The sequence below is a fragment of the Cotesia typhae genome, unplaced genomic scaffold, assembly GCF_013202065.1.
Source record: "Cotesia typhae breed Kobodo isofemale line unplaced genomic scaffold, CoteBio_Ctyphae contig_5, whole genome shotgun sequence".
NCBI lineage: Eukaryota > Metazoa > Arthropoda > Insecta > Hymenoptera > Braconidae > Cotesia > Cotesia typhae.
Window position 1 is genome coordinate 573,825 of NW_027423757.1, and position 21,858 is coordinate 595,682.

Here is a 21,858-nt window from a genome sequence, read left to right on the forward strand (position 1 = left end):
GAACTCTGAGTGACTTTGTGTCTAAAAAGTCATTAAATCTTTTCAAAATCTTCGATCTACCGTATGACTTTCTTGATGTCGATGTTGAATTATGGCCTACTAATGAGAGTTATCTCGAAAATAAAGAATACTTTCAACAACTAAAAGTTGTCAATGATTCAGCAGAGCGAGCTGTTGCATTAGTCAGTGAATATAATCAATGCTTGACAAAAATGAAGAACAATTCCAGTACTTATTGCAAGTTGTCAAAGAACATCAAAAACATTCCCAAATTGTAATAAAAGAAATTATTTATAGTAATAGCGTACTGTTATATTAAAAATATAGACAATTATATTGCAATTGATAATTCAATAAAAATTTATCTATAAAAAAGTTAAATACTGGTTGTTTCTCACTTGATTCAATACTTTTCATATTAAATTTGACAAAGAAATATGTCATTCACTTCAAATTAAACTAATCATTGGCTATATGTCGAAAAAAATGCTCTAATTTCTTGTTTTAATGCAATCAAACAAGCTCAAGACTGAAAACAATATTAAAAAATTGTTTATAACATTTCTTTATCGATCGAAACTCAAATTTATGTAAATTTTCCTGAAACTCATAGTTTAAATTAAAATTTATCGAATTATTGATCAAAAACTGGAAATATTGATATTCGTTAATGTTTGACGATGAATATCTCGTAACGGCTTCACTTAATCAAAAATCATAAAAGACCATTTTTGTAGAGCAGTAAATTTCCTACAAAATCATGAGTTCCGCAATCCGAAATAATTTTTTTCATCGACTTATAAAATTCATAATAAAAACGAATATTTTCCTTAAAATAGCCAAACTTCAACTATGAATATCTTTTAATCGGTTGAGTTTTTGAAAAAGTCATAAGAGACCTTTTTTGTAAAGCATTCAATTTCTCACAAAATCTATGCCACGGAATATTTTTCCAAGCAGTTGGAAGCGAGATATAAATTTTTTTATCTGATTATTCGGAAAAAATAGAAACCCGCAAAGCGGAGGACCTTCCCGTTATAATTAAGAGCTTATACTTGGAGAGAATTCTTTTTAGGTGTCTACGAACCTATTTTTCAGAGTATAAAATCAAAAATAAATTATTCGATTTTTTTGACCCACCCTATTATATATAGGTCATTCCATGATAATTCAACGGAATGCCCTTATGCCGTTTAATCGAAAATTCAAAATAGTTAATTTGACTCTGCAAAAAAAATTTATTTAGTGAAATAATCCATATATTACAAAAACGTTTCAGGATAACAGTTTATTTATTATCTTTTTTTTTTTTGTTTAGTAATAATTACCAATAACTTCTCGAAGTTTTGAAAATTTCCAGCATTTTTAGCGAGAAGATATAGAAAAAAATTGAACAGATCGATTAAAATCATGAAATGTAAATATAGATTCTAATTTTTAAATGTATTTGACTAATTAAAACTCATTACATTAGATATAAATTATTCTATTGAAGAAATTATTTTTTTTCATCTTTAATGTCTTTTGATGATTGAGTTTCTCTAAAATTAGGAAATTGCTCCCATGGTGTAGACAAATCAAATCTGCGAAACTCTTGGGTTAATTCCAATGGTTCAGCTACTATGCGTTTAACTTCGTCATCATATCGGACCTAAGAAAAAAAAAACATACATTACATGTATTCACGGAGTACTGTGCAGGTGTAGGTATTTGATGAAAATACGTGTTTGGATATTCCAAGCTTTTTTAAGCAATTAAAAAAATTTTAGTTTTCATGTTTTGCAATTATTCTATGTCCTAATATTCATCAAAAAACTTTTTGTAGTGGATTTTGATTTTTTTTAACTATCAAGTTTTAAAGTTGTCAAATTTGAAACAAAATATGGCTTTTTTTGAGATCTTTTTCTCAAAATTCCATTCTCTTTTTATTGATGACTAAAATTGAAAGTTTTTGTTTATTCACGTATTTTTTAGAAATAAATACAAGAAAGACCACTCGGCAGCCGAAATGGAAGTAGATTTCTTGAATAAAGAAAATTTATCTTAATATATATAAATCTCCTGTCACGATGTTTGTCCGCGATGGACTCCTAAACTACTTAACCAATTTCAGTTATTTTTTCTTTTAAATGTGAGTTTTGTTCCAACTCGAGAGATAGGATAGTTTTCATTTCAATTCATGGTCGCAATATTTATTAATTAACAATAAAATGATTACTTATGTTGATTATCGTTATTAATCGTAAGTTATTAATCGTAAACCTGACATAAATATATCATAGATGGCGGTACGTTTTAATTCAAATTTTCCCAATGTTGTGCACGTTTTCTAAATCACTCAGCCACAGCAACGCGTGGCCGGGTCGCTAGTTTTTTATAAAATAATATTAATAACCATAACTTATATTTTAATTTATTGATTACAGAAAAATTCAATAAAAATAATTATTAGTTATTTAATCACATAATTAATTAATTAAATAACTATTTCTATTTATTAATTTATTGTTTAATTATATAGTTAATTATTTGTAAAGTAAAAATTTTCTCAAATATTTATTAAAAAATTTTGAAGATTAGAAGATTTGATTTATCAATGTTCAAATTTTAAGTGACTGCTTAGGAATGACAGTTTCTAAGTTGATCAAAATTTTGAAACCGTATGAAATTTTAATTGAAGAAATCAATATTTAGAACATAATTGTGACATATTTACTGACGACTTACCCGAATACATTACACGAAAGACTGATCAATATAACGATTATTGAATTTACGTCATGTTTATACTATGATACAGCCAATAATTTTAAAACGGCTGCAACAGTAAAACTGTTTTATTTAAAGAACTCTAAAGGGAGTAACGTAAAGGCTATTACCACTTCTAAGGAGCGAAATTTGAAACTTAATAAAAGAGCTTTACGATGGAACTTACTAAATTTAAATATCTTATCTAGTTCAGTAATAAAATCAAGTTGAAGTGGTACAAATATCAAGTTTTACGATTTTCAAAATTTCAAAATCCTGTCATTTCTTAACTAATCGTCTGATTAATCTCATTATCGAACTTAACCATCGACTTTATCGATAAACGAAACATGTTGAGTTTGAGAAGAATCAAATATAAATTGAAAACGCTATCGTACTGACAAGCCGCGTTATATCATATCAATATATAAAAATACATAATATATAATAATAAATTATTAATAATATATAAATACATACATATATAAACTTTTCAACGGACTACATTTTCTAACTCAGCTCGACAAAATGAGTCGAACAATGGCTAAATTTTTTAAAAGTTACGCCATGAGGACTGCTGCAATCGTTAGATTTTTATGTAATCTACTAAAAACACCATTTGGTCACACCCAATATGGATAGTTAGATTTTTTGGATGAATATTAGGGTGATTCAAAAAAAAAGAATATTTTTTTTTTCGTTTGGTACTCTGAAAAATAGGTTCCTAGACACCTCTAAGAAAGCCTCTCCAAGCATGAGTTCTTAATTGTAACGGGAAGGTCCTCCTTCTTACAGTTTTCTATTTTTTCTTATTATCAGATAGAAAAATTTATATCTCGCTTCCAACTACTTGAAAAAATATCTTGTTCCTTAGATTTTGTAGGAAATTGAATGCTCTACAAAAAGGTCTCTTACGATTTTTTTCGTAAACCCAACCGTTTAAAAGATATTAACGGTTAAAGTTTGATTTTTTGGGGAAAATTTTTTATTTCTTATGAATTTTATAACTCAATGAAAAAAATCATTATGAATGATGAAACTCATAGTTTTGTAGGAAATTTACTGCTCTATAAAAATGGTCTCTTATGATTTTTCGATCAAGTTGAGCGTTTACGAGATATTCATCGTCAAACATCAATGCATATCAATTTTTCTAGTTTTTGATCAATAATTCGAAAAATTTCAATTTATTCTGTGAGTTTCAAGGAAATTTAGACAAATTTGAGTTTTTATTATAAAAGCAACTCCTATAGATGTTTTCTGTTCAAAAATTCATTTGAAAGTTTTTATTCTAATAATATTTTTTTAATTTTATCTTTAATAATTTAAAATCCTAATTGCGTTGTCATTTATTATTATGAAATTTGTTCAGTGCGTATTTTTAAATTGTTTTTCACAAAATATACATAAAATTTTCGTTCGAGGGGATTTTTGTTTTGAATTCCATTTCTTCTTCTGTTTGTCTTCTGAAACTAACGCCATCTATGTTTTTTACTCTCAACTATCTTCAGTATCTACCCATTTAATACCGTATTTTCAGTGTTCCTAAAACTGATCATCTTGAATACGTAATAAAATAATTCATTTTAAATAAGTCTTATAATCATCACATAAATTTATTTATCATCAATTAACCTACAATGAATAAAGAAATACGTTTTATCGGAATACCTCTACAAAGAATTTCGGAACGTAAGTTACCAAAAGTGAAAGAGGTTATGCGTGTGTTTTTCTACCAACTTAAAATTTTAAAGTATTCAATCAAACAAAGTGCTAAAAATTCAGTTGACCAAGTTATTGAACTGTGGAGAAAAAATCAGATTCCAACTAGTGGAGCTCCTAATGCAATCAAAAATTTCTTCGCTATCACAGTCAATGGTTAAAATTACAAAAAAATTTCGATAAAAAGAATTCAGCGCAAAACCAAAAGGAAATGAAATTTCAGACTGATCTTGAACAATTATTCGACATTGTGAGCGAAAAATCCTTAAAAGTGCTTGATGATAATATTAGAAAGTTGTATTTGGATCAAAAATTCGGTACCCATAAAGAGATTCTTTCTAATAATGTACCTGTATCAAACTTAACCACAACTATGATGGGAATAGATGAGAGTAGTAAGTATCTGAGATATTTAATTATTATAAAGTCAGGTAGTAGTGTAACTTTTCATAGATGACTAGATGACATTTGACTAGACAATTTTTGGAGTCCTTTCTTAATTATTTGTCATCAAAATGAATAAATTCTATACATTTTCTTCGTTTAATTTATAAAACAGATCTTATTCCAGACTTAGATCAACCGTCTACCAGTCATGCGATTGTTCCAAGTGAAAAATCAGAGTCGTTCTCTACGTATACATTAAGTGGAGTTACAAATTTTGGATCTGATTCAGAGTATGAACCTCCAATTCCAACAAAACGAGCAAAACTTGATGTCTTAACTCCTGAAGTCATTTTTGGACTCGACCGAGCTAATGTCAGCAGTAGAAATGCGATGTTTATTATTGCTCCGGTTTTACTAGCAGTAGGTATTAAAATTGAAGATACAACGCTCAGTTATAGTTCAATTCAACGAGCTCGTATGCTTCAAAGAGAAGACATTGCTAAAGGACTTAATGACAACTTTAAGACACACGATAAATACGTTGTGCATTGGGACGGAAAAATGCTGAATGACCTTGTTGGATCAAAATCTGTGGAACGGCTATCAGTTATTTTAACTGCATTTGGTACCGAACAATTACTTGGGGTTCCAAAAATGAATTCTGGGACGGCAGACAATCAAACATCAGCCATTTTATCGACATTGAGTGAATGGGGTATTACTAATTATGTTAAGGCGATGTGTTTTGACACGACGGCAGTTAATACAGGTAACTTATCAATGATAATTTAATCTAAAAAATATTTAATTATTAACGTTCTAGTTTAATTTTTATTGCTTACTGAATTTCACTTTTGAAATTATTGAGAATTATTTACTCATTTGGATTTTGAATATAATCTACAATTTGTTGAAAATATTAAATTTAACGATAGTTATCTATTTTCTTTATACAGGAATTCATAACGGTACATGTAAGGTAATTGAAAAGACTTTGGGAAGAGAGTTAATCTGGTTACTATGTCGTCACCACATTTTTGAGATCATATTGAGAAGTGCATTTGAAGTATATTGGCCTGTGTCATCTGGGCCAAACGTACCAATGTTCGGAAGATTTAAAAAATCATGGGATGAAATAAATAAAACTAATTATAAATCTGGAATTGAAGATACTGTTGTTGCTGATATCATTTTGGATAAAAAAATGAAATATCTAGTTTAATTGCACAATCCTTACAGGTATGATTTAACTGCGATTTTAAGAAAAAAATTTTCTTGTTTCTGACAAATTTTTAATTGTTTTTGATAGTTACTACAACCCCGAGATGACTATAAAGAATTGTTGGAATTGTCGTTGATTTTCCTTGGAGAAATGCCTCAAGAAGAAATTTTTTCAAACGTCCTGGTGCAATTCATCATGCTAGGTGGATGGCGAAGGCAATTTACAGTTTAAAAATGTTTCTATTCAGAAATGAATTTAAACTTTCTAATAAAGAATTGGACGGTCTTCGGCAAATTTGTATATTTATAGTTACACTGTATTTAAAAGCTTGGTTTTCATCAACTTCTGCAACAACTGCTGCTAATCATGACTTGCAGTTTTTGAAAAATTTATTCGAGTACAAAAATATCAATTCATTGATTTCTTCAGCAACTTGTGAAAAAATGATTTTGCATTTATGGTATTTAAGTGATGAACTTGCTATTTTATCATTATTTGACGATACCGTTTCATTGGAAGTAAAAAAATATTGTTGGAGCTGTTAATACTCGTAACGGTACAGATTCTAAAGCTAAAAATTTATAATTGATAAAAACGATTTGAATTCATTAATACAAAAAGTCTGAGTGACTTTGTTTCTAAAAAGTCTTTAAATCTCTTTAAAATCTTTGATTTACCATATGACTTCCTTGATAAAGATATTGAATCGTGGCCTACTAATGACAGTTACATTGAAAATAAAGAATACTTTAACCAATTGAAAGTTGTTAATGATTCAGCAGAACGAGCTGTTGCATTAGTTAGTGAGTATAATCAATGCTTGACAAAAATGAAGAGCAATTCCAATACTTATTGCAAATTATCAAAGAACATCGAAAAAACTACCCAAACTGCAATAGAGGAAATTATTTACAGTAAAAGTGTACCGTTATGTTGAAAATATTGAAAATTATATGGCAGTTGATAATTAAATAAATAAATTCTTCGATAAAAAAGTGAAACACACTAAATTGAATTATATATTTAAAAAAATGCACTAATTTTTTGTTTTAATGTAATAAAACATGTCCAAGACTAAAAAAACTAATTAAAAAAATAGTTCATAACATATTTCTATTCATAGAAACTCAAATTTGTCTAAATTTCCTTGAAACTCACAGAATAAATTGAAATTTTTCGAATTATTGATCAAAAACTAGAAAAATTGATATGCATTGATGTTTGACGATGAATATCTCGTAAACGCTCAACTTGATCGAAAAATCATAAGAGACCATTTTTATAGAGCAGTAAATTTCCTACAAAACTATGAGTTTCATCATTCATAATGATTTTTTTTCATTGAGTTATAAAATTCATAAGAAATAAAAAATTTTCCCAAAAATAATCAAACTTTAACCGTTAATATCTTTTAAACGGTTGGGTTTACGAAAAAATCGTAAGAGACCTTTTTTGTAGAGCATTCAATTTCCTACAAAATCTAAGGAACAAGATATTTTTTCAAGTAGTTGGAAGCGAGATATAAATTTTTCTATCTGATAATAAGAAAAAATAGAAAACTGTAAGAAGGAGGACCTTCCCGTTACAATTAAGAACTCATGCTTGGAGAGGCTTTCTTAGAGGTGTCTAGGAACCTATTTTTCAGAGTACCAAACGAAAAAAAAAATATTCTTTTTTTTTGAATCACCCTAATGAATATTGAAAAATTTTTATAATTTTCAGAACAACCAAAGAAATTAAAAAAAATTATCAAAAGTAGGCAAGTACGAGCTTAATCTGAAGATAATTATGTGAACTTCAACATTCATTTAATAGATTTAAGCTATATTTTACGGTTAAGTAATTATTTGAAGATAAAGGCTCGAAATACATGTATTAGAAAATATTTTTGAATTTTTAAAGTAGCAAAATGAATTCGAAAAATAATCAAAATTAGAGAATTAATAGCATATATTAAAGGTAATTACGTGAAATACAAGATAAATCTGATAGATTTAAGTTATCTTCCATGGTCTGAAAATTATTTCCACAAAATTGACGGAATTCTAATTTTTTTGAATATTTAAAAATCTAATTCAAGACAGTATTAATAGACGACAATTGAGTTATTTGACACGGAAAAATATGGACATATGCAATTATAGGAAACAACAACAAATAAACATCTCTAATTATACACAAGAAATTAAAGAAATATCTTAATTTATACATCTCTCAATTGCAACATTTCCTAATTTAGAAATTTCTCAATTCAAAACTTTCTGAATAAATTTGCATTAGTATCATCCCTAGTAAGTTATCTACCAAAAATTTTATTTAACCGTATTTTTAGTTTTAATATAGTATTTTTTTTTAAATTTGCATATTTGCTTTCAACGAGACATAATTCATGGTAATTAAAAATAATAAAAATCATTTCTAGAATAAGTATAATATAATTTCTAAATTTATTTTTTCTTTCCATATGATACACAGAAACAAACAAGTTTCGAAAAAAAATTGAATTAAGATAAGTTTGAGTTCAGACCGAAGTTAATAGTTTTGTCGAAGAAGACATGAGCCGAATATCAAGATAGCGATTATTATTTTTTTTTTGTTTAGGTAGATTTCATTAGAAATCTATCTATTGTAACCGGTCTTATGTCGTAATGGTAAGAAAATTTTGTCGTAATATGTTTCATTTCATCGAGTAATGTCGAAAAATGGCATTGGCTCAAAAGTTTATATATATATTTATGTATGCATTAGGGTATGCCAAAATGTAATTTCCGTGATGGACCTCTTGAAATTGGAATTTTGAGTTCCGCTTTTAACAGGAGTTTTGATTGGGCATTTCCTGACATATTTTGAGCATAAGGGATTTATTTGATTCTCATAGAATATTTTACAGGAGCTTTGTTTGGATACTTTTGGCCAAATTTTGAAATTTCAGCGAAAATTCCCAAATAAAGCTCCTATGTATATATATATATATATATATATATATATATATATATATTAAACTAAGATTTTTTCATGGATAATCAAAACATAGGTAAAATCAAAAACTAAAATTTTCCTGACCATTTAATATGGCGAAGAATACCATGTAAATAAACACAATTTTCGCAAAATATTTGTGATTAAATAAATAAATACCTCGATGAAGCCACTAAGTGGGAAATCTTTCCTTAATGGATGCCCTTCAAAACCATAATCTGTCAAAATTCTACGCAAATCTGGATGATCACTAAAGTAAATACCAAACATATCCCAAACTTCTCTCTCGTACCAATTAGCGGCTTTAAAAATGGAAACTACAGAATCTACTGGAGTCAATTCATCTGTATAAGATTTTACTCTTATACGATTATTAAATCGAAGTGACAACAAGTTGTATACTAGCTGCAAAAAAAGAAACACATTTTATTAAGTACCAATCAGTATAAATACTTTAATAACACGAAATTACAAACTTCAAATCGATACGGTCGACTAGGAACATCAAGAGCAGTTAAGTCGGCTAGAATAGTGTACTGAGAATTATGGTGATCTCTTAAGAATGATAATGTAGGACGAATTCCTGATGGAGCAATAAGAATTTCAAGTTCATCTTGAGCTGTCATCTGCACTTTTTGAACATATTTGGGTAAACATTCCGCTACATATTGACCAAAGCTTCTGACTGAATCAAGATTGTCATGGAAAGACTTCCGCACAATGGCTAAAAATAATCAAATAAATCTATATAATTATACATGAATATAACTATTGTTTCAACTCACATGATCGTTGTGATTCGTCTTCCGTTTCTGAAGTTGTTTGGGCATTTCGTAGTGTCGATGAAATTGATAGATAACCTGCATAATTTTAGAGAATTAATAATATATCTAATAACATTTTAAAGAATTGATAACACATCAATAACATTAAAAGGAATAAAATTAGCTAACGTTTAGATATTGGAATACACGATGATTGAGCTAATAATTTAAAACTATTCTTAATAAAGAATGCCATTTCCAAAAACTTAATATACAAAAAACTACAATTGTAATTATTTTCTGATAATAATTACATTCGTATATTTATATAATAAGCTCACTACACAAATGTGAGCCAAGACAGCGTTAGCAATACAAAAATTGTAGCATTAATAAATCCTTCAGATGGCACTACTTGTAAAGCAGGTAAATGTTCATCACTTAAACCAGTAATATTTATCGTTCGGATTGGGCGCTTACGTGTTCTCTGCCAGACGTCATGTCATTTTCTTCATTTTCAACGTTCACCTTGGTGCGATGTCTCTAGATGCATCCAGCAGGTAACGCTACCAGCCAGCGAAGTGTGAATTTAAATGTAATTTAGATTATTTTATTAATTTGTAATTTAAATAGTGAAAAATGTTAAAATTAGAAAGTTTAAGTTCTATGTTGTAGAATATTTATTATATAGAGTATATTTTGTTTCAAATAAATATAAATTATTATATAATACTACTCAATATTGAGTACAAAGGAACATTATAGTTGAATTCCGAGAAATCTTAGGTACTTGAGATTCTGAGGAAAAATCATAAAAAACACGTGTGAAAAAAATTTTATGGTCCTTTGTTTAAACGCCTAAATAATAATGTAACCAATATGTAACTAAAGATAAGGTCATTACATAACATATTTTTGTTAAACTTGCTTTAATAGAATATTGCAATGAAACGAAAAAAATTTAATTAACAATTCATATCCTGTATCCAACTTGTAAATAATTATTAATGTTAAAAGAATAAGATTTTATAAAATAATATTAAATGATATTTATCTATTATATTAACAATTAAAGTATTTCATTAGCAAGTTTCCAACAAGTTAGGAATAAGAAACAATAGATACTAGTGGTTATTCGGTAGTTACAAGTGTATTAACTATCTATTTAATATTATATTTTTCTAGACAATTGATTTGAATTATCTATATATGAATTAATTATTTATGCTAATAAAGCATTAATATTCGTATTTTACAAACTAGATTAAACTTATTTTTATTTCTGTCAATCTATTATGAAGTTTTCTCCAAAATTGTGAAACAGTTTAATTATTTATATAGAAGAAAAATATCATCTAATGGTATTATTTCATAAAATTTTATTTTTACAAAATCAATTATTAATTAATTCTAAATTAGATACAAAATATGAATTATTGATTAATTGATTTGTTTCATTACAATATTCTATTAAAGTAAGTTTAATAAAAATATGTTGCTTAACAATTTTATTTTTAGTTACATATTGGTTGTTATTATTTAGCCGTTGAAATAAGGGATTATAGAATTTTTCTCACACGTGACTTTTATAACTTTTCCTCAAAATCTCAAGTACTTAAGATTTCTCGGAACTCGATTATAATGTCCATTTGGACTCGATCACAAAATGTATTTATTTAAAACAAAAATATACTCGATATAATAAATATTTTACAACATAAGATTAACAACATTAAACTTTCTAATTGGAGCAGTTTAAACTATTTTAATTATGAATTGATGAATGATTTAAAATAATTTAAATTATGTTTAAATTCCCGCTTTGTTGATAAGTAGTGTCACCTGCTGGATGCTTCTAGAGGCATCACAGCAAAAAAACTAACATATAAATAATATTATTTTCTAGTAACATTCCCTAGATTACTAATTAGTTAGAAAATTAAAGATGATCATAAAAATGGAATTCAATAGATTTATTCGTTAAAAGAAAATGGTTAAAAAGATTGTGTGTTAGAATAAACTGTTTACCGAATATTCTAAATGTTATTCGTTACTAAGTGTAATGAATATATATGTGTATATATACATGTTACAGTGTGATAATTATTTGTGCAATTCTGTTAATGTATTTATGTTGAATACTGAAAAGAAATCAAGAAATTTGGTTAATTTCCATAACACTTTTTTTTAGATCATTTTTTTTCCTTTCCATAACAACACAAATTTTAAACTTTTAATATATATATTAATATTTTAACTTCACTTCTACCGTGCTTTAATAATTTTAAATAATGGAATCGAAAAAAAAATCCAAAGAAAAAAGAAGGTAGGTTATGATCAGTATTGTGACACTATTAATTAGACACATAGAATTTTTCTATTGATATTCATTCAATATATTTCTGCTATAGTCAAAAAACAAAGATTCATGTTTCCATTACTTTTAATATCTTACGAAATGCGAATTTCCTATCAAATAACTCATTAATATTAAATGTAAACTAATAATATATCATTGAACTTACAAAATAAAATTATAAATAAATTCGGATAATACATGATTCCATAAGTCAATACTAAAACAATTTATCTTTCTTAAACTTAGCAAGCTTCAGAACATAATCGCTGATACATGAATGATTGTTATCAAAGCACGTAATAAAAAAATTCTTATTTCAATTCTTTAAACTAAAAAAAATTTTCATTTGGTAGAGATTAAAACGTACAGAAAATCAACATCAGAAAAAGGGTTAATAGTGGAGGGCATCCCTGAAACTTCCCGCTCGTTTCAATCTCAAATCGCTCGAATATTTTCCAAACAGTTGATTTTTGAACTCGAAAAGGAATTGTTTTAAATTAATAAACGTCTCTTAAACGCGTCATTCGATTTTAATTTTCTTGGAAGTATACGGCGCAGTTTTAAGCAAAAAAAAGTGTTTTTGGAGATCTTGAGTCCATTCCTTGAAGAATTTTAAAAATATCTAAAAAAAAAAATTGAAAGAAAGTTTTTTTTATTTGTTTTTATTTTTTTGCATATATTTCAAACCGCTTGACCGATCGACTTCTTATTAGATCTAATTCTCAATTAACACTTTCAAACGCTACGTTACTCATCTTGATCAGTTGAATCGTTCTGAAGATATTTTTGTCCGACAAAATTTTATCCATACACACACACACACACACACACACACACACACACACACACACACACGTCCATCTGGAAATAGTCGAGACGGCTTCTTAGAACTTCGAAACGTAGAAATCTGATCAAAAGTTGCATTCTCCAAATCGGACTGAAATCAATAACTTGCTAGAGTTCGCTCTGACAACTTTGTGTCGTTCAGTCTTACCTCAAACTTAATAATCATGTCTGGTCGCGGTAAAGGAGGCAAAGTACAGGGAAAGTCAAAGACTCGCTCAAGCCGTGCTGGTCTTCAATTCCCAGTGGATCGTATTCACCGTATGTTGCGTAAAGGTAACTACGCAGAACGTGTCGGAGCTGGTGCTCTAGTATATCTCGCAGCCGTTATGGAATACTTGGCTGCTGAAGTCTTGGAGTTGGCTGGTAACGCCGCTCGTGACAACAAAAAGACTAGAATCATCCCACGTCATCTTCAATTGGCCATCCGTAACGATGAAGAATTAAACAAACTTCTCTCTGGAGTCACCATCGCTCAAGGAGGTGTCTTGCCCAACATCCAGGCTGTACTTTTACCCAAGAAAACTGAAAAAAGCAGCTCATAAATTGATAAATCTATCTCCATCCTATAAAACAAAACTACCTATTCATAACTTCCTATTTTTTGAAGATTATTAATTTTTCAATCGAAAAGTTCACCACAGACAATCAAAACGTATAATTATGGCGTTATGATACATTAGGAAAAATCATAAAAATAAAGATCTTACACTGAAAAAAAATTAACTTGAAATCAAGAGAAAATTTCTTGAACCAAGAAAATAATTTGAAAGCGTTTTATCGTATTGAATCAAGACAAAAAATTATTGAATCAAGTTAATTTACCTAAACCAAGAAAAATTTTTAGTTTAAGAATTTTTCTTGTCAAATCAAGAAGATGAAGTTGTTCAAAATTATTTACTTGATTCAAATTAATTATTAACTTCCCGCTAAGAAAATTGAAAATTTTCAAAAATCAGAATGTAATTGGTTTCATCTCATTTTTCGAAAATCGAGTTTTTATCAGATCTCGACGATTTGAGGTCTTAGAAAGCTTCTCTGACCATTCCTGCGGTGTTGTCATCATGTCTGTGTGTGTTTCAGAATTTCTATGAAAACTTAAGTTTGACTAGTTCCCGCTTCAAGATTTTTTAAAGAGCTCAAAAAACTGCGTGTAATGCCTTAAACCGCAAAAAAATCGATTGATTCATTCAAAAGTTATTGCGGTTTGAAAATTCAAAAAATAGTGTTTTATGAAACTTCTATCAAACTTTTGAGCTCAAAAGCATAGAGCAGCTGTCTATTTCAGCTCAAAGAGCTCAAAAACAAAATGATATGTTGAGCGCTTAGATATAAAATTAGCGGGAAGTTGCAGAGATGCCCTTTAGGGTCAACCGTTTTTCTAATTTTTTTATCTTTGTATGCCTCGTTAAAAGTATTTTCTTTCTAATGCTCAGCGCTTTTTATGCGTAATTTACAATTTATATAATTCGTTCAGTTGAACGTTCGAAACTTCAAGTACATTGTAATAAGGTAAAATACCCAGCGGTTAAACAGTTTTCAAAGTAAAACGTATTCAACCCGACTTATAATAAAGAAAAATATGCTGCTATTATAATTATTATTTCTAAGTCACAAATCACTTATAACATTCAAATTTTAACAGTTTCTTGTTTAACAATAAATTTTCTCCAATGATCTATAGCATTACAGACTTTTATAATTATTTGTCTTTTTTTATCACTTGGAATTGGAATTTCCTACAAATTATTATTTTTTTTTTTTTTAGGTTTAAGAATTTGACTGATAAAGTATACAAGGATACATTGTATAATATATAATATTCAATTAATATTGAAATCATATTTCTTAGCTTTATAAAAAATATAAAATAGTTAAAAAATACTACTTCATTTATTGGTACATTTTTATTACTAAAAATGATTACATACCGTTTTTTTTTTTTTATACTGTTTGAAAGTTTAGTATCATTTTCATGGTAAAAGTAGCATCGATTGGCTATTCGTAAATTATCAACTTTTAAATTAACCAAAATATAATTATATCGATTCAAGATTTTTAAACCTTTTAAAAATTAGTTACTAACTCAGCAAATAATGTTAAAATATCGATATTACTTAGAATAAGTATCCCGATTTTGTATTAATATTCATTTTAAAAATCTGTTGTAGATTTATTAAGTATTGGATATTATACTTTAATTTGTATTCCAAAATATTCATGAAAAATTACATTTATATGCCTTAACTTAAAATTACCAAAAAGAAAAAAAAATTTTTAGCATATGTTTTCGGTTAAAATTGGAATAAATATTTATATTCAGTCTCATCATAAATATGTCATTAAAAAAAGAACCCCTGTTGAACAATATTGATTGAAAAGAATTAAAAATGATGTACATACGTACATATCATCGATAGGTGAAAGTCAATAAGTTATACTTAAACACGCTTTACGTGCCTGAATACAAATTTTTTACATCTACGTCTATCTAATTTCCCGTTTCAATCCGATTTGGAGAAATCAAGTGTTCAGCAGATCGAATTGAATCGATTTTTATAACATACATAAATTATAGTTCAAGAGATATTGGTAAAAAAATTTAAAATAAAAGTTTTCATAATAACTTTCGAATCTCTATTTCTATATACTCAAGAAGCTTTGTAGAATTATTGATACTCAAAAACCTGCATCAAATATTGCAATCAAGATTAGAATCGGTTAATTAATTCGAAACATTGATGTCGAATAGTTTTTAGAAAGTTTTTTTTTTTTTTTTTTTTTTTTTTGTAAATTTCAACCGAAATTTTTTCAGTCGATTAGTTTCAGTCCAGCTAAATACTTTCTGTATTGAAAAGCTGCGTAAAAAAGAGTGCGGAACATGTTTTTAGCTCAATCATATTATTGAGTCTAATTTTTTGGGTGTCACATTACCATATGTTATGTGTACATGCACAAACTCTAGCAACTTTTAAGTATTACGATGATTTTCTGTATGGTTACTATTTGTACAGTGATAAACTATTATCTAAAGTCTTACTTTTTGACTTAGCTCAGAGAGATAACTCAAGAAGAAGTCATCTTGTGAAATCCAAAAATAGTTCAAATCGATAGAGATTGAATTATTTTGAAACATACATTAAGATCTTTGGAGTTTTGAATGAACTAACTATAAACTTAGGAACTAAAATTGTTAAAACTACGAAGTTGAAATTTCAATTTCTTCTCTCTGTTCTATTTAATACGACTGTTTTCATTTGTAACGGGTAATTTTTGAGTGTTTATTCTTTTGAGGAATAAACGCTGAACGACTATGTACGATACTGCGACACAAAACGCCCCCTCGCTCGAATCTGAAGCTCGCCGGAGTCCAGGGTAAAAGGGGGATTAAACAACAATATACGATCCGAAATAAAACCAGCAGAACTCAGTTACTTATAAATAAACTATAAATAACTACGTCTAAATAAATAAACTCAAAATGTCAACAGGTTATGATAGAGAAACAAAATATTCATTTAATTATCAAAATCAATTCAATAGGTTAACGAAAAAGGTTACAATAAAAAAAATACAAAACTCTCGTAGTACAATTTTTGGTTATCAAACCTCAACGACTAAATCTAACGACAATAATACAAAAAAAATGACTTCATGACGTCGGTCAACGCACGCGTATCACGGCCCGATCAAAACTGGTCTGTACAAAACAAACTCTCACTCATTCTCACTCTCGTGAGCGTCAAAATCGCGAACTAGAACTCAAAAACTGGTTACCCGTTCCCCAGGAGACTAGCCGTCACCCTGGGCCTAAATCTCTACCCCGAGAGCGGATGGAGAGTATCCTCTCCGCTCCCACCTACACGGCTTGTGATTACCTACCGGATTTTCGACAGAGGGTCAAAAATCCGGGGAAGTCAAATCTTGTTGAGAGTTCAAAAGGTACTTACCAGTGTTCTAGACGAACCAAGGTAATGTCCCTCCAGCTGTTATTGGTGGAAGAATATTCCCTCAATAACACTCTGTCACAAGACTCGCTCTTCCGTGCAAAATTTTTGGGCTTTATCATTTTCCCAAAAACTCACTTACAACGAACCAGAATGATCGTTTTTGCCATCTATACGGTATTTACAAACTATCAAATTAATTGGCATTTCTTCATTCTATAACCATTCGGTTCGTCAAATTCTGAGTTTTACTTTTCACATCGACAATCAAATATCAACAGATTATATACAAATTCAACAGAATACATTCCCATACTAAAATTTGCTCGGGACTTAGAAAATTCCTTTTATAAGATATTTTTCTTTTAAATAATAATCGTCATTTCTTTCATTTTATATCCATTTGCCGCTTTCCCATACTAAATCGGCTTGGGACTTAGAATAATTTCTTTTATAAATTGGAAATTTACAATAATTTGTTTCCAAAATTAATTACATTATTTTTCTTTCAATAAACTAAAGAAATATAATCACAATAAATAATCGTCGTAAACAAAATAATACTTTTATAACTAACTAATTATTAACCCGTCTAGATATTCAACATTGGTAACTAAACTATTAAACCTTAATTGTTTTAAACAAACGATATTAACTAAACAAAAAATGGTTTTAGATATTTATAATCAAATCTAAATTAGATAAATAATATTTTCACAAGTTTTTAGTGAATAATACTCTCAATATCGTAAATTATCATTATTAATAATTAGAATAATAATACTGCACTCATAAACAATAACTTAAATAAAGAAACCGGATTATTTACAACGTTAAATAATAATTTCTCGAGAAAATACGCCCGTCGAAGTATCAGGCGAACATGAATAACGAAGAGTAGGTAACTGCCGTCGTTTCCCTCCTTGTCCCTTCTTCCGCGCCCTACTCCTCAGCTGTCCTGTACTAGCCATCGGCCCTCTCTCTCCGACTCAGTCCCACTCCCCTACTCTAGACCCTTTTTCCGATATCTGGGTCATACATTCAAGTTGCAACCCTTCAAAAATCACATAACACTCGAGAATTTTTTCTAAATCTAATTTCTGCTACTAGTAAACATCAGTATTTTAGTTGATTAGTAGTCAATTAATTTTATTTATAATGTTAATTATGTTATTTGAACTTATTTTTCCAAGTAAGTTAAGTTCCAAAGATAAGTTAAAATTCATATAGATATCCATGTTCTAAAATGTCGTATCCGACGTTTAGGATATTTTTCAGCGGATGATAAAAGCGATTCAATATTGAATGAAATATAAAATTTTGAATACATGTTACTTAACCTTTCGTTACTCTCGCTACTAAGGAAATCTCCGCATATTGACTTTTATTTGAAACATTATAAAAATTATCAAAATAATTCGTGCTAATTAATTAAGAATTTATTATTACTTCAAAAATATTATCAGTCCTGAATTTTCAATTTATTCTGCGCGTGTATTCTTATTATATCAGTTTCACTTGCAAAGTTATAAGATTTTTCGGAAACACTTGAATATTTTTGTTATTTGTTAATGGGTCATTCTATGTCAAATCGACCAATAGTTGGAATTGAGCCCATCCGATTTGGATGAAATTGGGTCACAAGTTTGCTTTCATCATGAAACAAAGTTGTGTCAAAGGAAAAAATTTTTTTCATAAAGTGATGCCAAATTCAAAATTTCACCATTTTCAGGTTTTTCAAATTTATTTTTGTAATATCTCTAAAACTATTATAGTTACAGACATGGGCCGGAGTTCATTTTAAAGGGGATACTGAGTACTATAAAAAAAAATTTTTGTTGGGTAAAATTTTGAAAAATCAAAAAGGAGGAAAATTCTAAAATTTGAAAAATTGTAAAAATCAAAGCGCTCTATGAAATTTTTGGCTCATTTTTTTACAGAGTACCTCTTACTAAATTTAAAATATCCTGAAATTTTCCAGAGGGTGTTTTTTTTCAAAAATATAAATTTTTGAATTTGGGAAAATAAATTTTTTTATACTTCCCTCATGAAGGTGTCACTAAGCCTATATATATATATATATATATATATATATATATATATATATATATATATATATATATATATATATATATATATATATATATATATATATATATATATATATATATATATATATATATATATATATATATATATATATATATATATATATATGCGTATGTGTGTGTGTGTGTGTGTGTGTGTGTGTGTGTGTGTGTGTGTGTGTGTGTGTGTGTGTGTGTGTGTGTGTGTGTGTGTGTGTGTGTGTGTGTGTAAGTATGTGACCCTCTTATCACTTTTAAACGTCTCGACCGATTTCATCGCGATTGGTGCCATTCAAAAGGGCTTAACCGAACTTAGATTTTTAACATAATTTGGACCGATTCGGACCGGTAGATTTTAAGGAATCTAAAAAAAACCACGAACAAAAATCTTTTTGAAATGTGGTTTTCTTGGAATAACTATAAACAACTCTACCGATCGATTTAAAAAACTAATCAGCTGTTAACATCAAAAAACCACGTCGATCACCGCTAAGCCGGTCAAAATCGGTTGATTCGTTCGAGAGATATCGTAAATGAAAGAAAACCAAAAAATTTTTTTTTTTTTTGGAATTACTCCGAAATTTCTAGTTTGATAAATTTGAACTCCAAGATTCCTCATGAGGCTTAAAAAACTGCGTTGAATGCTGCCAACCGAGTGAAAATCGACTGATTCATCCAAAAGTTATTGCCGTTTGCAAATTCAAAAAATAGTGTTTTATCAAACTTCTATCAGTTTTTTAAGCTCGTAGAGTTCAAAAGTATAGAAAAGCTATCTTTCTGAGCTCGGAGAGCTCAAAATAACACATAAATTGTATTTTTAACCGTCGAGGTATGGAATTAGCGGGAAGTCCTTCAAGGGGATGGCCTTCAAGGTCAACCGTTTTCCTAATTTTTTTTTTTCATCTTTGGATGATGTTAAGTTAAATAATTACTTAATTTTGTAAGCTGAAAAGATTTTGCCCATTGTTAAGGTACGAAGTCATGCTTAACTAATTTTGGAATAGATTCTATACGTGCTTTTTCATGCTGACGCTCGACGCTGGCTTAGAGCGTCAAATGAGATCACGTGGTATAATTTCGACTGGAACGCCATCTTAAATTAATGTAGCGTCAAATATTAGAGTGTCCAGCTTCAAAACGCCGAAAAAAAAAAAAATAAAATTTAAAAAATTTTAGAAAGCTAAACAATGTTTAGCTTTGACGTTGCAATAATTTAAGATGGCGTTTCAGTCAAAATTATACCACGTGAACTTATTTGACGCTCTACGCCAGCGTCGAGCAGATTGAAAAAGCACTTATAAAGTATTAAAACATCTACAAAATCGTCACTTGATTTAATAATTGTCTTTAAGGAACACTGATCTTGAGTCCATTATTTACATTTAGTTCCATCTAAAAAATTCTCACTGAGAAGATTTTCTACTGTATTCCTCAATTTTGTTGAGCCAGGACATTTGTTACCTTTGCCAAAGTAGCAGTCATTTGTTGTTGGTTGACAGATAAACATTTTTATACAATCCCGATATGAACATAACGATTGGCTTTCATTTTCGAGTTTCAATTTTCTAAGTTTTGCACCATCAAATAAAAGTTTAAAATTTTCTTGAATAAGGCAAACGCATATTACATGAGTACCAGATGCACCAGCAAGAATACATTCAGGTGGTCTTAAACTCGCATATTTCGAAAAACCTACTTCATCAAATAGGTATTTTTGCTGAAACGCAACTAAACCAATTGAACACTTATTTTTTTCCATGATTGACTTTGTAACAAAACACAAAATTTTAAACCTCATAAGACAAACAATATTAATCACAGCAGTACTTGAAAATTATTGTCACTTTTTATTGTAGTAAACAATAAATTCACTGATCTTTAGAGGTATCTTTTCATGGGAAAGAGAGGCCGCTAGTGAAATCTGTCATGGTAATTATAAAGTAGAAAAAACTTTAGGAGTATATACATAGATAGCAGAGTGTGCTACTTCTCTACTGATTTATTTTTGAAATTTACTACGAACAATAAAAAAACAATTTCAATTTTGTAATTATTTTTTCATTATCATATCGTGAATTTTATTTTTTATTATTAAGAACAGCAAAATTAAATTATTATTTAACTTACTATCATCCAAAGTTTAAAAAAAAAAATTTCTTTTCCCAAATTCAAAAATTTATATCTTTGAAAAAAAAAAACCTTTTTGAAAATTTCAAGATATTTTAAGATTAGTAAGAGGTACTCTGTAAAAAAAATGAGCCAAAAATTTCATAGCGGGCTTTGATTTTTACGATTTTTTTAATTTCAAAATTTACCCTCTTTTTGATTTTTCAAAAATTTTACCCAACAAAAATTTTTTTTTTTTCATAGTCCTAAGTATCCTCTTTAAAATGAACTTTGGCCCATGTCTGTAACTATAATAGTTTTCGAGATATTACAAAAATAAATTTAAAAAACTTGAAAATGGTAAAATTTTGAATTTTGCTTAACTTTTCGAAAAAAATGTTTTTAATTTTTTCCTTTGGCACAACTTTGTTTTATGATAAAAACCAACTTGTGACCAAATTTCATCTAAATCAGAAGGGGTCGGTTCCAACTATTGGTCGATTTGACATGGAACGATCCAACAACAAGTTTGATGAGACTCAAAAATTTTTCAAGTATTCAATAAAATTAGTAATTAATGTTTTTTGTAATTAATTTAAGATTTTAAAAGTAAGATTTTGTACGCTTAAAACGAATTCGGTAACCCTTTCAAGCTACAAAGCATTGTGGTGATTTCTCGCGACTCGTGTTATGA

The 21,858-nt window shown here is 28.4% G+C and overlaps 4 protein-coding genes across 7 annotated transcripts in view; 3 read left to right on the top strand and 1 right to left on the bottom strand.

The window, feature by feature from the left end:
* Positions 1–1,424: 1,424 nt before the first annotated feature.
* Nd-30 (NADH:ubiquinone oxidoreductase core subunit S3) lies at positions 1,425–10,165 on the bottom strand. Its single transcript, XM_074247696.1, has 5 exons — positions 10,012–10,165; positions 9,844–9,918; positions 9,535–9,782; positions 9,218–9,463; positions 1,425–1,651 (listed from the first exon to the last, which is right to left on the bottom strand). The coding sequence occupies exons 1-5, from the start codon at positions 10,076–10,078 to the stop codon at positions 1,499–1,501; spliced, it is 789 nt and encodes a 262-aa protein (XP_074103797.1). The 5' UTR covers positions 10,079–10,165; the 3' UTR covers positions 1,425–1,498.
* On the top strand, positions 4,101–6,079 carry LOC141531440 (uncharacterized). Its single transcript, XM_074249277.1, has 3 exons — positions 4,101–4,865; positions 5,030–5,626; positions 5,814–6,079. Exons 1-3 carry the CDS (start codon positions 4,682–4,684, stop codon positions 6,077–6,079), a joined length of 1,047 nt encoding a protein of 348 aa, XP_074105378.1. The 5' UTR covers positions 4,101–4,681.
* Positions 10,166–11,771: 1,606 nt separating the features above from the next.
* The window catches only part of Sima (HIF-1 transcription factor component sima), a 62,255-nt gene continuing 52,168 nt past the window's right edge, over positions 11,772–21,858 (top strand). Inside the window, exon 1 of one of the 4 annotated variants that reach the window (XM_074248866.1) lies at positions 11,772–12,148. In XM_074248866.1, the coding sequence (XP_074104967.1) occupies positions 12,114–12,148 (35 nt within the window). In that variant the 5' untranslated portion in view covers positions 11,772–12,113. The remainder of the gene's footprint in view (positions 12,149–21,858) is intronic. The other 3 variants (XR_012479893.1, XM_074248865.1, XM_074248867.1) reach the window with 3 other exon arrangements.
* On the top strand, positions 12,164–14,609 carry LOC141531231 (histone H2A-like). Its single transcript, XM_074248875.1, has one exon. It carries the CDS (start codon positions 13,192–13,194, stop codon positions 13,567–13,569), a length of 378 nt encoding a protein of 125 aa, XP_074104976.1. The 5' UTR covers positions 12,164–13,191; the 3' UTR covers positions 13,570–14,609.